The sequence below is a fragment of the Spermophilus citellus genome (genome assembly GCF_964194105.1).
Source record: "Spermophilus citellus genome assembly, chromosome: 15".
Taxonomy (NCBI): domain Eukaryota; kingdom Metazoa; phylum Chordata; class Mammalia; order Rodentia; family Sciuridae; genus Spermophilus; species Spermophilus citellus.
The window spans coordinates 52,215,526-52,232,850 of NC_138195.1; the positions used below are offsets into that span (position 1 = coordinate 52,215,526).

A 17,325-nucleotide genomic window follows, 5' to 3' on the forward strand; every position below is an offset into this window, starting at 1 on the left:
GAAAGAAGTCAGAAAGGCTCTGGCCAGGGTCCCCTTGGGCATCCCTGAATGCTTCTGAGAATCCACTGGAGGAGGAAAGAGAGATGGAAAGACCTTGATCCAAAGCCCCCCGCAGGCCCTTCCCCTCCCTATCTGAACCACAGTCTGGTTCCTGAGTCCTCCAGGCCCCTCCCCAGCCTGCCCCCCAGGGTCTCTGTTCCCTGTTTTGTTTTTTTTTTTTCAATCTGAACAGTTAATTTTTCACCTAAAAGTGACTCCCTGTTCCGTAAGTAATTTTAAACAAATTTTGTTCCTGTCTCTGTTCTTCCGGGGGGGGGGGGGGGGGCAGGGGGCGGGGAGAAGAGCCAGCTGCCTTTTCCGCTGTCTTCTGTAGACTCAGGGTTGCAATTCGAAGCGGCATGTGCTCCGAGAGGGGTGCCTGTGCAGAGCCCTAGGCAGCTGTGGGTCCAGTGCTCTGTCCACGTGACGCTCCAAGCAGGGCACAGACCAGCTCCGGGGAGAGGCAAGGTCCCCGGGAAGTATCTCAGGGTCCCCAGCCCTTTTCAGCCCTCTTCTGTATTTTCAGTGGATCTTTGTTGATTCCTGAAACCTTGTCAGATCTTGCTATTAGCATGAGACTCTCAGAGTGTAGAGTAAACTAATGAATTACAGCATGATTACACAGCACATAATTAACTTTGTAATTAATATGCAACTGCCACTTAAGCTAAAACACTGCTTATGGAGACGTACGGCAATAGTAAATCACAGGTCAGAAATAGCACTTTGGAATTTTCAAAAGAACCAGCGTAAGCAGGGAATCACTTAAGGCAGCAGGGCAAGTTAATTAAAAAGTGGATACATTGTGAGGGTCTTGCTTCCTTTCAGTACCTTCTCCTTTAGGAAAGATCCCTCTGCCACCCTGCCAGGCTGACCAGCCAGGCCTGGTCAAGAGGACACTGGGCACGTGGCTTTATTTCCAAAATAAGTCAGGCCTCCCCTGCCCATCCCCACATCTTAGCCCTCTGCCTAGCCACACTGTCCCCCTAGTGCCCCTTCCCAGCCCTCAGAGCCTGGCCCTACCCTCCTCCTCCAGAAGCTTGTGGGTGCCCCCAGCCCAACCCAGGCCTCTGTGGTCCAGCCCCGTGGTGGGTGCTGTTGGTAGGTGGGTTGGACCTTGTCCCTGTAGGCTGCCTGGTCTGGGACGTCAGTGGACCAGACCCCTGAGTAGCCTCATACCCTGAGACTCCTGGAGCACAGATGAGAAGCCAGGCCACACGACGGGGACCAGCCCTGGCTGGGTCCACCCCACATGACAAGCACCTTTTGGAGAGAAAGGGGGCTCGAGGAGATAGTGTGGCAGCCTCAGCCCAGGTGAACCCTCACACCCAGGGATGCTGCAGCAGTCCACCTGGAACCCTGGGGCACACGGGGCTCTAGAAAACAGCTCAGGTGCTTCCTAGTGGGCATGGAGTCCCCACTCTTGTCACCCCTGGCATGTCACCCAGTCCCGCCAACCCCCCCCCCCCTGGGGTAGCTGGGAGCTCCCAGGACATACCGTCTGAGCTCTCTGCAGACTGCACAAGCCTGGCCTGGTAGGGGGCCAGCCTGGATGTGGTTGACACAAGGAGAGAGCCCAGAAGCTCAGGGCAGCTGGGGCTCCCAAGGTCTGGATGTGGGACCCCCAGGGACCTTCGTGACTCTGTTCGTCCCCTACACACCCTCATCCGGGCCTCAGTTTCCTCATTCATAAGTGTTTAAATGGGTCCCAGCGCATCCCCAGATTCCTTCTAGATCTAAGCCGGGGCTCGTTCCTTGTCTCTTCCCATCTACCTCTTTTAGCTCAAATGTATAGCTCTAATTTTTTTTAAGCTGTTGAGAAACTTTTTAAAAACCTACTGACAGTTACTAGTCACTAACTGAAGGAGAAGGCGTGCCTGGTTAGTAAAATAAAAGCACAGGCCCAGGAGGGGCAGCTGCTGGAGGGGGGGGCACGCCTCCCGTGAGCCATGCTGAGTCTAGATGTTTTCATCTGCAAGATGGAATAATACAGGCCAGCATGAGACCACGGTATGATGTTGCTTGAAGCTTGGATGCTTGGTGCATGTCCGTCCATGGGGCCCTTGACTTGGGAAGAGCCTGACTCTGACTCCCAGTTTCCAGAAAGACCACAAAGCCTGCCTGGTGGCCTTGAGCTCAGCCTCGCCTCTCCAGGTCTCTGTTCACTCTTTGAAAGGTGGGCCACCTGGTGTCTCCATTGCCAGGTCCCAGGTGGTTTAGCGTGGCTGGGTGAGAGATACGTGGAGGATGGACTGGGCGTGTCTGGACATGGTGGGAAGAGAGTGGTGACTGATTGGCCATGTTAATGGCCTTGGTTTGGGGGGGGGCTCCATAGCCCTGTGCCAGGGGGTCCTTAAGGGCTTGTCCAGCCATGTCTGCCTCTCCCTGGGGTATGCTGCTGGCCCTGCCAGTCTGGAGCTCCAGAATGCCATGGGGGTGGATTTGGAGGCTTGGGAGTTGGAGGAAGGAAGGGATAGTCCACAGCACCTCCTTGTCCCAGAGCTAGAGCTTAGAAGCATCTGCAGGTGTTTCAGAAGGCCCTTCCTCCACGTCCAGCCCCACGGCTGCCCAAATCTCCCAGGCACACTTGAGTACCTCTCCCCCCCACCCCCTCCCCCACTGTATGGGGAGAGCTGAGTCTCCCATGGCAGGCAAGAGCCTGGAGGCAGAGCCAGGTCAGAGTCGCTGCATGAGGTCAGGAAGAAGGATGGAGGGACGGGAGTCGGTCAGGCACTGTCACCCTGGGAGAGGCTTGTGGCCCACGCCCAGCACTGGACTTGTCCCTCAGGCCTATATGTCCCTGACTCTGTACCATCCCCAGCCCTCCACAGCAACAGCTGTCACCATCCTCACACTCAGTTGGGGCCAAGGAAGAACATGTCCAGTTGACGAAAGCCTGCTATGTTCCCACGGAGAGTATGATACACAAAACATGGGCTCTGTCATCAAACCAGGGTTTGATTCTGGCACTGCCACATCTCAGTGGAGTGGCCTTATGCAAGACATTGGGCCTCTCTGAGCCTCAGTTTCTTCATCTATAGCATGGCAATAGAAATCGGAACATTACAGTAGAATTGTGAGGCTTAAGTGAGGTGGTGTAGAGGACCTAGTGTCTGGCACATATAGGTTCAATAGTTGTTTGGTTTCTCTTTCCACTCTGAGGAAGAAGAAAGTGGGAGCACAACTTGGGGGATGAAAGAAAATGCAGGGGACTTGCTCAGAGTTGTCCCCTGTTGTCTTTTGTGGGGAGAGCCGCCAGGGGAAGTTGAGGTCGGAGACTTGGAGCATGGCCAGAGGGATGGCAGGAGGGCTTGGCCCGGATCTGCTATGGCATCATGTGCCCAGAGGACAGGGCACACCCGAATGCAGCTGGATTCCCAGCCCAGTGTGGGGTAGGACAGAGGCTACGCCTTAGTCAGTGTGGCATTGATGAGTGTCCCCCAGTATGTCATTGCTCCCTCTAGATTAACTTCTGTGTCCAGGACACATTGTCAGGCATAGTTGCGTGGGGCCTGCCCTGGGGAAGCCCCCACTCTGAAATGCCAAGGCTACGCTTTCTCATCCATTAACCAGCAGTGGAAGAGGGTGTGTGTGGACTTGGGTGGGTGTTGTGAGATTGGGTCAAGGAAGTAGATCCACCCTTCCAGAAGCCTCAAGTGTGCGAGAAAAGCATCCGGACCAAGAGGCCAAGTCGTGGGGGGCCCACAAGCCTTGGCACAGAGCACTGCTCAGGATGAAGAAGGAGGGGCTGGATTTGGAAGATCCATGATCCAAACCCAGAACACTGTCCCTGAGTGATGTCACCTACTCAGCTTCTCAGCTCGGTGGGAAAAGGAGCAGGTCTCTTTCTTGCTGACAGTTGAGGACATGGGATCAAAGAGGTGAAATGGCCTCCCACAACCTCACTGCCAGAGAGTCTGGCTCTAGGGACCCTGCCTAGGGGGCCCCACCCTATGCAAGGCTGCAGGCCTGGAGTGGGGAACAGCGGCCCCTGTAGCCACCTGGTACTGCTGCTCTTTTCCCTTTTTGTCTCCTCTCCCTCTGTCCTTCCTTCTGACTTCCGTGGGTAGAGCCCCAAGGTCAAAGTCACTCTCACCCACTGTCTTTGCTCCCCACCTCACTCCTCCCCTGCCTCCAGGCAGGTGCCTGTGCAGACCACCAAGGACTGGCCGTGCAGCATCCCCATTGGGTGACCCCAAACAGCTCCTCTCCAGGCTTCCGCTCCTTCCCTCTAAGATGATGAGGCCGTTGGTCTACACCAGAGCTTCCTGATCTTGGTCACTTTTACCCCGTGTAGGCTGGCCATCGCTACCTAATCTAACTTTGACCTCAGTAATATCCATGAACTCAGCTGTGATCATTTTCCTGGTCTAAAAACCTCATGAAAATTTCTAAGGTTTGTCTACAGACCACCTAAAATCAACCCGGTCCCCCTGGTAGTATGGGCATTACTATCTGGGAACCCTGGTCTGGGTGGCTGATGTCTCTCCAGTCCCAGGATTCTCTGGTCAGAGCTGGGACACTGGGCTTTCAGCCCTTGCCACCCTGGATCCTGTGCACACTTGAGGATGACAGTGCATCCACCCATCTGTTCATCCATCGGATAGTCCCCCACTGGGTACCGGTGCTAGAATCTGGACTCCATAACTGGAGGACATCCCAGCTGATGGGGAAACAGGTACAAAGAAACACTGATCTAGGGCCACTGGCACGGGGATGCATGACATGAGGCTAAGGGATCAGGAGTGGAAGTGAGCCCCTCTGCTTGGGGTGACACTTGGGCCAGGCCCTGATGGATGGAAGGGCAGGGCATTCTGGGCTGAGGGGCTTCAGTGCAAAGACTTGGGGGCATGGCCATCAGAGCTCAGCCTAGGAGGCAATGGATGGCCCCAGGGGAACATGGGCTCTAACTGGGAGAGGCAGAAGGTGATGGCCAGGCCAAATGGGACCCTGATGGTGCTGGCACACACAGGGTAGTAGGTCACTGCTAAGCCCAGGGTCCATCATGTCTGTCCCTTTCAAAGTCTGAAGCTGGTGAAGGGGCTGGCCACATGGGTACTCTGGACCTCAGGTTCTTCTGTTAGACAAGCAGTGGACATTCCCCAGCTTACTGGTCATGGTCATGTCTTGAAGCATGGCCTGCACTGTCGGGCTTTAGGTGAAGCCTCCCACCCCTGCCTCTGCTCACCTTGGGGGACCCAGGCTGCAGGTATGCAAGGTGATTGAATCGTTTCTGCACACTGTTGCTCACATAGGTCCCTGGGGTCATGTCACTTGCCTGTGCAAGCTGGTACAAGACATGTGTGCCCAAGGACATCTGTGCCAGCATCCAGTGTGAGCACACACCTGCTCTGAAGTGTGCAAAGGGGCCTGCAGGCCTGAGCCTGTGTACACACCTGTGATATGCAAATGCTCCTCGCCCAGATGCCTCAGGTGTGTAGATGAACTACTTAGTCCTGAAAATGAGAATAAAACACACTTGAATTCATAGGTCAGCCTGCCACCCTCCGGAGCTGCCTCTAGGGCTCCACATGACCATGGGACAATAAGAGCACACGTCCCTGTGTCCAGGGAGAATCCCACCATGGACCATTTGCCTTCCCCATCTTGGCAGCCCAGAGACAAACCAGAGCCCCATGTAGAACAGCCAGAGGGGTCCAGCCCAGCCAGGCCCTCAGCACCCCCTCTGTCCTCTCCCTTTCTCTACCTCTGCCCCTCACCCGGCTACAGAGGGTGTGGGAGAGACTGGTCCCCAGCTCCTCGGGCAAGCAGCTCTACAGGTGCAGTGGCAGCTCCTACCGTGCCTTCTGTAAGGGGCACCATGATGGGGGGACTCAGCCTGCTCTTTGCTGGGGGGTGAGAAGTACAGATGGAAGCGCAGCCCTGTGAGACGGCCCCTGGAAGTTGGGAAGACCAAGCTGACCCCCATGTCACCTTCTGAAACCTTCCATAAGGCACACAGCCCCAAAGGGGTAGCTTCTGTGGCCCTGGGACACCCCAGAAGGAGGCCTCTCTGCAGGCCCCAGGCTGGAGGGCTCCCCAGGACCTGCCTTGGGACAGGATTTGCAGTTTCAAAGCCAAGGGTTCTACTCCTGGGGAGAACTGTCCCAAACAGCCCGAGTTCCTGCACAGGAATCCTCAGATGCTGGAGTTTTATGGGCCACCAAAGGCTAACTAGCCCGACACTCTGCTTTACAGACAGGGAAACTGACGTTCAGCTTCTTGTGCGTTCACCCAGCAAGAGGGCGGCAGAGCAGGCTTCTCCCACCTGCAGATTGGCTAGCTCTGTCTGCACACAAGTTTTGCTGGCAGACAGGTGCTGCTCAGAGGGGAGAGATGCAGGTCCCTGAGCGGGGTGGGTGTGACCCATCCAGAGGCAGAGAGCCACTAGGAAGGGCTACGGCCTGGGCAAGCCAACAGCGACCCGCCAGGTGGGAGCCCAGGCCTCTGTGGGTGCTGGAGCTGCAGCCACCACAGATTTGTAATGACTTGTAAAGATTTGAGAGAGTCCAGGCCCCCTAAGGCAGAGGCAGCTTCGGAGCCTGAGCTGGGTCCCACGGCGGAGGGCGACCTCTGCTGGCCGCCACGAGCTCCTGCTTCCCTGAGCCAGTCGGAACACAAAGCTCAGACCCTGGAACCATAATCTGGTTTAAAGGGGTTTGGGAGGAAGAAGGACATCTTTGAGGACTGGGTCATACCTTCAGGTGGGGCCAAGCAGGAGGCTTTGACCACCAGTCTTTGAAGAGTGGGAAGGATAACACATTAATGATTAGAAAGGCAGAGGGTTAAATCTTAGGCCAGGAGTTTCCTGGCTGTGTGACCTTGGGCAGGTCCTTTCGCCTCTCTGAGCCTTTTAAGGATTAAGAAAATTAGCAGCGCATGGGTCCTGGCCTCATGCCAGCAGGTAGCAGGTGCAGAACAAATGGAAGATTTCAGTCCACCCTCACCAGCCACATCTCTTGTGCCTCATTCAGCCCACCCCTCTCTCTTCATGCCTAGGACCCTAGCTCTCAAGGCCTTATACCCATTATTGTGAGGACAGGAGCCTCCTATGCCATCCATTCCTGGTGTTAATAATCCCAGTTTTCCACCACTGATCTCAGCAGTTTAACAATGTCACCTCACCTGTGGGTCCCTCCTTAATTCAGCAACACATTCATCCTTTTGTAGATTACAAGACAGAGGACACGCACCTGTCTCGGTGATCTATGATATCTCTCCTGACAGCTGCCTACCCGCCCCTGGGCCTCGCAGGTTCTATCTGATTCCCATAAAATGGAGCAATAGCCTAGGAGAAAAGCCCCCTGGGGTTTGGACCCAGCCCAGATGTGCCATGTGACCTTGAAAAAACTACCTGTGGGTCTCAGGCTCCCTAAGATAAAACCAGCTGAAATGTTGGTTGGGGGGAGTACTCCAAGTACCTTCCCCATTGATTTCCTGGGATCTTTGAATCCACTGATGCAGCCCAGCCACCAGGCTCCAGACAGCTGCCTAAGAGCTGCATGGAGACCTGCCTGAACTTGACAGTTCTGTCTCTGTCTTTGCTGTTTGCTCCCTAATGTGAGACCTGCCCCCAATCCCTTCCACTCCACTGTGGCCTAACAGGGAAGAGCAGCCTTAGCACCCTGAGGTTATCGGCTAGGGAGGTCTGAGCTCCTGATGTCTGCTTGGGGCACCCCTGGGTGGGCTGAGCACTCCCAGCCTCCAGAAACTGTCAGCTATTAAATAAGCATTTATTAAATGCCATGCCCACCCTGGGAAGTTCCTCCTTAGGGGCAGAACGTGATGAGACCATCTAATTCTCCCTTCATTCTATCCTGTTCTACAAGATGGAGACACCAAGGCCTAGAAGCTAGACAAGGCTGCACTAAGCCTGTTGTGACTAGGGACACCTGGGTACTCCCTGGGGCTGCGGGGGCGGGGTACACAGAACCCTGGAACCTTTAGGGTGCTGGTTTCCAGCCCTCTGGGCACTTAGGTTTGTCAACAGCACCCCCTGCTGGCTGCGTGGTCACCGTAGACCCTTTGTCTTGGCTGGCTGCTGCCTGTGGACAGGGGATGGAGGACTGTCCAGACCTTGAGTTGCTCTGAACTTCCCTTCAAACTCCACCGAGCTGTTCCAGCCTTGGTTAATGGGTCCTTGGCTCAATGTCTGTCCTGGCAGGATGTGGAAACCTCATTCTTTATTGGGACCCTGGCTGCTATTGTTCACTCATGTCCCTTGGACTCAGATGGGGTCTGGCAGCAAGAACCGAGGTAGCCTATGGAAGGTCATGTGAGCTTACTTCTGCTCCAGGTCCTCCCGTGCCCCTACTCCCCAAGGTTGGCCCTGGCTCCAGAAAACTTTTGTCATGTGAATGCTGGCTGAAGCGCAGTGCAAGTACACGCAGGTGGTACATGGTCGGGGGACCTCGGGGGCAACAAGGGGAACCAAACCTGTTTTCCCCAGCAACACCATGGCAGCCTCCAGCAGAGTCCCTAGCCCCTCCCCAGTTGCTGTTCAAGAGCTTAGGTGGTAATGGGAAGCTGGGATTCTGGAGCTGACTCTTACCAAATCTGCCATCAACTCTGAGCCTCAGTTTCCTCATCTGCAGAGTGTAGAGCAGTGTCTGTGTGTGCCAGGGCTTGCGCCAGCACCAGACTATTCATAGGAGCAGCCCAACATAGGACCTGGCTCTGCAGAGTCATCACAGAGTGTTTACTAGGGGTAGAGGCAGTCGCAGGGGAGCAAGTTCCAACTAGGGGTGGGTGCTGGGATGGGTACCTGGGGGAGTGGACAGATGCACAAATGACAGGTGGCTGCTGAGGTAGATACATGGTGAATATGGAGCTAGGTGTCAGGGAGTATGTGCAAGAGGTGGCAGGGACTGTGAATGTGGGGGTGGTTGGCAGAGAAAACAACCCCCACTGTCACTTTCTTTCCAGAGAATTCCATGATCAAGCACTTATTAAAAATAAAATGTCCGTCTGGGTGCCGTGGCATACGCCTATAATCCCTGTTACTCTGGAGGCTGTATCAGGAGGATCTTTAGTTGAAGGCTGGCCTTGGCAACCTACAAGAACCTGTCTGAAAATTTAAAAAATAATAATAATAATAACTGTGGATATAACTCAGTGGTAAAATGCTCCTGGGTTCAGTTCCTAATACCAAATAAATAAATACAAATGTCCAAATGACCCGGCCCCTTCACTTCCAAGAACACCCACACCTGGGCGAGGTGTCACTATGAAAGGTCGTTCTGATGATGAATGGCTCCAGGTTCCCTCATGCCGGGTGGCCGAGGTAGCCTCCTGAGTACAAGGGCCTGGTTAGGACCTAGGGCAGTGGGACAGCCCCTGACCGGTGTAGATATTCACTCCGATGTTAGTTGGTAAATGTTTCCTGTGCTTGGAACACTGTGCCACCATTAAAAAAATGAAAAGGCTCTTTCTGTCTCGATGGAGAAGAAGTAGGAGATCTGTCATTAACGGGGGAAAAAGCAAGGTCCAGACGGGGCAGAGAGCTGCTGTGTATGTTTTGAAAAGAGTCGTGCAAGGATGGTACACATAGGAATTTGCTTCTACAGGAAGCCACTCAGGTTCTCCCAGGAAAGGCCCCTGGGGCTGGGGACAGAGCCAGGACTTGTCCCTGGACACCCCTGTGGATGTCCTGGTTTTTGAATTGTGCAAATGATCGCCTTTTCAGGAGCCACAGGGTGAAAGGCTCCTTAGAGAAGGAGCAGGGCTTTCTCTCTAAGGCCAGGGCCAGATAGTGGTGACAGCCCCTCAACAAATATGCTGAGGCTGTAGGGAAAGAGCCAGGGCAGAGCAGGCCGACGTAGTCCACACTTCTTCTAGCCGTGCAGACTTAGCAGGTCTTGGGACTCGGTTTCCTCCCCTGTAGAACCTCTAAAGGGGAGAACGTGGGTATCCAGCATGCAGAGAGTGTCTGGTAAAAGGGTTATTTGTGACATGGCTGGAGATGAGAGGCCTTCTGCAGGGCAGTGTGGTGGGGTGGGAGATAAGGCCAAGCTCGGTAGGCATCCTGTCCATGTCCTGGTCCCCCAGAATCAGGATGGGAATCTACAGCCACTCTGCCCTGTGCAGTAGATGTTGCCACCTGCTGGCACCAGGAGCCCAGTGTGGGAACCAGGACACCCCATGACCCCAGTGGCTCCCTTCTTCTCTCTGAGCCTCAGTTTTCTTGTCTGGAAAATGGGCACGGTGCTAACTCCTGCCCTCCTTCTTGGCCAGGACAGCAAAGTGGGGTAAATGGAACCGTCCGACTGTGAGTGGTTTAAAAGCATGAAGAACTCCAAAGCCAGAGGGACCTGAGGAGGGCACGTGGCACCAGTGACAGGAGAGCTACACTATAGCCCGCGTGCCGTGAAGCTTGTCATACAGGAAGGTCCCCTCGTTCACACAGGTGCACCCCCCACACAGCCACGTCAAGTGGACTAGCCTTGAACCAGGACTCTGGGGGTGGGGTTGCTGTCTCCCCACAACCAACCCCGCTCCCCACACACATATACAGAAATGCGTGCCCCCTCCCGTGCAGTTTCTCATCTCCTGGTGGCTCTGCCTGCCCAGTGCTCACACGAGCCACCCCCGGAGAGTAGCCAGGACCACCTCCTGCCCTCAGCCCAGGGGGTGCGCGCCAGCTCGGAAAGAGGCCACCACGGGTTGGAAAGGGCCCTGGAACCCCAAAGTGTCAGGGCTGGTGGGGGGCAGGGTGGACTGAGGGACGGATGCCCGGTGACAGGCCTGGTGACACCCCAGTGACATCCTCTCCCTTCTCTTCACAGGCTGGACCACGTTCATGGCTCTCGGGTAGAGCCCAGCAAAGCGGCCAGGATGAACTCCATGGACAGGCACATCCAGCAGACCAACGACCGGCTGCAGTGCATCAAGCAGGTGGGTGTGGCCAGGCCCGGAGGAGCTGTGGGCTAGGAGGCAGGAATGGTGGCCTGGAGCAGCCACCCCAGCTCCCGACATCTGTCTAGTGACAGCGTTGCAGGCATGCTGGTACAGACCAGCCTGACACTGGAATTACTCCCTCCTGGGTTTGAATGCCAGTCCTGCCTTTTGTCTTCCCAGCAGTGTGATTTTAGGCCAGTGTCCTGCCTTCTCTGGGCTGCAGTGAGGATGCAGTGAACTGCCCTACATTGTGACGACCCCCACCCATTTCACCGCCTTTCTCCCCAGACCTAAGCTTTGGGCCCCTCTGCTCCCGCTGCTTGCTAATCAAGGTTACAAGAGGAGGAAAGGTCCTGGGAAACGCCATCATTTTACAGAAAAGGAAAGAGGCACAGGGAAGAGAGGTGGGCAGAAGTCACCCAGCTCCAAACTGGACCCCAGTGGTGCTGGAAGGTGGCCAGTTCCCCATCTGCTCATGTTCTCACCAAGCAAGAGGCAGTTTACCCATGAGTGTCCCTGGTCTGGATTGTTGAGAGGTGGGGTACCCTTCATGGGTGCCCCCAGAGGTGACCAGGAGTGGGCAGCTTCCCTGCACAGACCCAGGAGAGTTGGGAGGAAGGGACATGGCTTCCAGAGAATGCAAGGTCCACCTCCCTGCTCCCCATGGGGCAACCTCAGTCCACCCACTTTATTTCTGAGCCTCAGTTTCCTAGTATGTCAGATGGGGCCCACAAGGCCCACCTCACTCAACGCTATGGCAGCGGCAGCACTGTGGGTGATAACACACAACCTAACCTTGGCAGACAGCAGGTGACGAGCTAATGGCAGCTATGACTGTTGTTCTCGGAATCTCAGGCAGGTGGTTGCTGGGGCACAGTCCTTTGGCAGGCAGGCTCGGCAGGAAGCTCAGGGAACCAGCCGCTGGCCTCAGGAAACAGTCTCCTGCCTTCCTTCCCTAGGATCCAGGGCCCCATGGAGCCGCCCCCAGGTGCCCAGCCAGTGAACTGTGGCTACTCAGCAGGAGTGAGGGAGGTGTCCTCTCTTTAGCACCTAACAGAGCAATCTCTGCAGCCTGTGCCGGTGGGAGAGCAAACTGGAGGCCTGTTACAGACTGAACCCAGCCGGACAGTCTTCCAATCGCCAATTACTTGCCTCTGTTTGTGGTCACGGGGTAGAATCCAGACCATGTGCCCCCCTGCCCGTCTCCCCCATCAGGCTCACAGCACTCTTTCCCAGCACTGCCTCTGACCCAGTTTCTCCTGCCCAGGGCTTGGCTAGCAGTGACCCCACCCTCAATAGACCTATCTCCTCTTCCTGAGCCCCTCCGTGCACCAGGCGCACAGCTCCCCTGAGACCTGCTCTCCACTTGACTTTTCTCCCCTGCCCAGCTGTGTGCCACCAGGAGTCAGGGTGCCCTTCACTCCCTTGGCCCTTCTCTGGAGCTGTCCCCCTTTGTAGCTGTGCCCCACTCTCACCCTGTAGCTGGGTACACACAGCTCAGATTTTCAAGTCAGCAAGCCTGCGTCCACCACTTAGAAGCTACATGGCCTTGATTCAGTTGATACGTTGCCTTACCTTGTCTGTAAAAGGGCATCATAGCCAATGTATACTCAGCACCGAGGGCTGGAGCCCCAGCTGCACCACCCTCCCCCCGCCCCGGCTGTCCTTGCACCCGCATGCAGCTCAGAGGGCCCTGCATTTGGGACAGATAGAGGTACGCTTGGGAGTGCAAGCAGTTATCCAGATGCCCCTGAATCATGCAGAGCCGCCAATGTCCTCCATACCCCTTCTCTTACTCCTCCCATCAGACACAGCTCAGGGCTGGTGTCTGGCTGCCCCACAGAGGGTGGCTGCTGGCTGGAGACCGTTGATTCTCAGGCATCCCGTAACCTAATCCAAAGAGAAAGAGAAGCTCTCTGCTGAGGGTGACAGATGTGTAGGCTGGAAGAACCTTGGGCTAGCAAGGGCTATGGCTCACATCAGGGGACACGCAGCCCTGCCTCACCTCCCAGCCGAGCCTTCCCACCCCACTCAACCTGGCTCTAGCCATCGTTAACACTCGCCACTCCCAGCCCCTTGTGGCCCACTTCTCCGCAGGCCTCCAGCCCAGCTATGGCTCCCCTTCTCAGCTGCTCAGTGCTGGGAGGAAGAGAGCTCCCTCTCTATAAGGTGCTCCTCTCCCCGGGCAGCTGGGATCCAGGCAGAGAGCCCTGCAACTCCCCAACTCCCGGGCTCCCTTCTCAGTACATGCACACCACCTACAGCCTCAACCCATCCTTCCCCTTCTCCTTCAAGTTCTAAGTCCTGTGGGCATGCATCAGGGCTCCCCACCAGACTGAGTTCCTGGGGGCAGATGTGCTACATTTATCTCTAAGCCTACAGAATCTAACCTTGTACCCAGCCCAGGGTGGAACCCAAGTATTTTGGTTAGGTGCCTGGGACAGGTGGACAAACAGATGGACGCATAAAGGAATAGATGGACATACAGATAGGTAGTTAGAGGGATGGGCAGGCGGGTATAGATGATGGATGAGTGGGTGGCTGGATAATTGACTTCTAGAGGAATAAGTAGATATGTGGATAAATGAATGAATGGGTGAGAGACAGATAAAGTAGTGAATGGATGAATGGGTGGATGGGCAAGTGGATAGATGGATGGATGAATTGATTCATTTTGGATGGATGGATGGATAGATGGATGGATGGATACGTGAATGCACTATATGGATAGAAGGATCGTTTGATTCCCAAATGGACTAGTGAGTGACTAGGTTGATGAGAAAATGAATCCATCATTTCTTGGGTGGGCAGCCCTGGTCCAGGCATTGGTGTGCCCTACTCTCACCCGTAGACTAAGCAGCCAGGAGATGTCACCCAAACCTTCAGAGAATATGTGGAGACCGATCAACTTTTTCATGGGGGACAGGGTACTAATGTCCAGCACCAACCAGTCTGACTCAATATACACTCTGCTTGTGACTCAATATACACTCCAGGGCCATCATAGCTGGCCACACTTGCCCTTGACAGCCTCTTCCCTACTCCATGCCACTGGGGTCCCCTTGTGAAGTGGCCAGGTTTCTGTCTGCTCGGCAGGTGGGCCATCCTTTGGACAGTTAACTGCCCACCAGCAATTTCCTGTGGGAACCCCCTTTGTGCCACTCTTAAGGATTCCAAGGATAAGCAATAGGCTGTTTCCACACTTGAGGAACTCTCCAGAGGAACAAGAAAGATTAGTGAGAGGCCATGGACCGCAGCCGCGGCACCTGCTCCTTAATGAGCTCCTTACACACAATCAGCCAGTCTGTCTGTCTCTCTTCCTTCCTTCTTTTTTTTTCTTTTTGGTACTGGGGTTTGAACCCAGGATGCTCTACTACTGAACAGCATCCCCAGCCCTTGTTAATTTTTTTTTTTTATAAACAAGATCTTGCTAAGTTGTCCAGGCTGGCCTTGAACTTGCCATCCTTCTGCCTCAGCCTCCCAAGTCACTGGGGTTACAAGTGTGTGCCACCAGGCCTGGCTACACATAGCATTTCCAAATTCTACAGCAACTCCCCAGGGTGAAACCACCCCCACTTTACAGATGAGGACTCTGAAACCCAGTCATGTCCCCAGGGCTGCATGGCTCAGTGGCTGAGTTGGGAGTTTGGACGAGGTGCGTTCTGCATGTGTCCCCAAGTCACTCAGTCTCTCTGTGCAACTCAGTGACCTCGTAGTTGACAGACACGGAGGGAGGAGGGGGCTCAGGCAAGGCTACAGAGCTATGCACAGAAGCCAGCCAAGGGAACGCCTGATGTTGGCTGCACTCACCAGATGCACCACAGCGGAGCCAGCCATCCAGGCTAAAGGCAAGGGTCCCCAGCTGGCAAGACACCAAAGGCGGGTGCTCAGGCTCCAGAACAAGACTGAGCCCAAGATGGTCCTCAGAGGTCACTCGTGAACTCAGAGACCCAGGGGTGCTGTGGCCACCTGTGAGCCAGCAGGCAGCTCTGAGAGCAGCATGCAGTGGCAGGTGACCCTGCTAATTGGGTGTGACATCACACAAATAAATGGAACAACTCAGTTAGCCGTGGGGAGCTGATGTGTGCAGCTTTCCACATGGAGACCAAGGCCCTCCATGGCCTCCGAGGGGCACATACTAGAGGAGGCCCGCCAGGTCTCGAAGGGCACAGCTCTGTTCATAGAAGTCCCTCTATCCTGAGGCAGCTGTGCCTCCAGGAGCCAGGGGGACGCTGGCGGGCAGAGGCTGGGCCCAGGGCAGCCCCACGTGGGAGCACCCACGCGCCAGGCGCCTTGCCAGGGCCTGTAAGCCTCATCTTGTTTAATCCCCACCCCAGCGCCGGACGGGGGCTCATTTCTGCGTGCTCACCCACACCCTCCCCTTCACCTCTTTCCTTTCCTTTGTTTCTGTGGAGAGAGGCTATCCTAACTGAATTCACAGTCGTCTCTGCCTTTAAACTGTGACTTGCACGTACCCCCTGGTAGCAATCAACAGCCATGGAACCCTAAGTGCAGATGGGACTGCTGAAACTCAGAGAGGTGAGGGGATCGTCTTAGGTCAGCAGCCAGTAGGAGGCAGAATGTGACCAGGGTCCCTTCCCCACAGGGACTCCGGCAACACTCTCTCCCTACTCCCATTCGGGGACCTGTAGCGCCCTAGGACCTGTAGGCCCAAGGCCCTACCCACCATACTGGGGCCACCGTGGGCCAGTCACTCTTCTGCTGTCTCTCCCAGCACCAGGACAGCAGGACTCAGGAGCTGCCACCATTCCCGCAGCTGGGCAGCTTGTGTACCCTCTGCCCTTGATGCAGGCCCCCCGGAAAATAGCAGCAGCCAAACCTGCACTGGGTCAAGCCCCACCACAGAGTCACAGATGCCCTTCTAACCTGTCGCCTGGCCTTGGGCAAGTCTTTTATCTCCTGGTCTCAGTGGCAAACTCAGAGGACCTGGGAAGACATGGATTGTTAGAATGAAGGGGACCTACAGGCCACCTCCTCCCCTTTGTACCCTGGTGGCCCTCTAACTGGGCCTGAAATAGAATCTGGGGCCCAAGCACTCTGGCCCCAGAATTCTCACTCCCTGACCAGGAGGGGACCCTTCCCCACAATGCCAGCAGTCCCCAAGCTGAGGCAGACAGGGCCTGGAGAACTGGGAGGGCCCTAAGCCACATACGCCAGACCACACTGTGACAATAACCTGAGCACCATGTGCTTTGTGGTCTGCCTTCTCAGCTGAGGGTGGCCTCCCCTGCTCCCTGCCCTATTTGACTATGGCTGAGCTTGCTGGGAGTCCAGTCTGGGTTGGGAGCTTAGATGGGTGCTCATCAGGAGGGAATCCCCAGGCAGCCCATCCTGGGTCAGAGAGTCAGTCCCCACTCAGAAAGGCCGTGTGCCATCCTTCAGAACCCTGCAGGGTCCACCCCCTCCAACCCCAGCATCCAGAGTGGGCTTGAATACTTGATCTCACTGGCCTCACCGGACCTTGGTATTCATTCCTGTCTCTGCAGTGGGGCTGCTTGTCCCCTCCCTGCGAGGTGAGGGTGGTCGATGTGCAGAGGAAGATGGGAGTGAGTGTGGGACCGCTCACAGCCCACCCTGCCCCTTGGCCCCTCTCTGAGCATCTCCTGGTGAGGCTGTGTCCTCCCTTCCCCAGACCCCAGTGCAGCTCTTGCTGGCCTCACTCTGGGCACCTCAAGCCACCTTCTCTTCCTTCCCACAGCACCTACAGAATCCTGCCAACTTCCACAATGCCGCCACGGAGCTGCTGGACTGGTGTGGAGACCCGCGAGCCTTCCAGCGGCCTTTTGAGCAGAGCCTGATGGGGTGTCTAACGGTGAGTCTGGGCCTCTGCACTGCATAGTGTTTGGGGGGGGGGGTGCGGGCCTGTCCAGGTGCAAGGTAATGGGAGTGACAGCCGGGAAGACACTGTGCTGGCGGGGGCGGCCCTGCCATGTGTGCCCCCAATCTGGGTCTGATGGGGAGGTGAATTACGTGAGTTTCCACACTTGAGACTCAGGGCTCGCTTGGGGGTCAATGTTCTGTCATAGGCAAAGCAGCAAGACTCTGAGGGGTCTCAGCCATACTTTTATGCAATCCTTCAGTCACTCGGCATTTATTGACCTTTTAATTGCCTGCTAACCATTTATCCATCCACTCATCTATCTATTCATCCATCCACCCATCCACCTATTCACCCATTCACCCATCCACCCATCTACCTATTCACCCAACCCCCCATCCATCCATTCATCTACTCATCCATCCATCCACCCACCAATCCACCCATCCATCTACTCATCCATCCATCTACCCACCCATCCACCCATCCATCCATCCATCTACTCATCCATCCATCCACCCACCCATCCATCCATCCTTCTACTCGTCCAT

At 55.6% G+C, this 17,325-nt stretch overlaps 1 protein-coding gene across 5 annotated transcripts in view; it reads left to right on the forward strand.

The window, feature by feature from the left end:
• The window catches only part of ZMIZ1 (zinc finger MIZ-type containing 1), a 175,170-nt gene that overhangs the window by 60,081 nt on the left and 97,764 nt on the right, over nt 1-17,325 (forward strand). For all 5 annotated transcript variants that reach the window (XM_081268295.1, XM_081268299.1, XM_081268298.1 and 2 more), the window contains 2 exons: nt 10,824-10,932; nt 16,655-16,768. In XM_081268295.1, coding sequence (XP_081124421.1) covers nt 10,873-10,932; nt 16,655-16,768 — 174 coding nt within the window. In that variant the 5' untranslated portion in view covers nt 10,824-10,872. The remainder of the gene's footprint in view (nt 1-10,823; nt 10,933-16,654; nt 16,769-17,325) is intronic.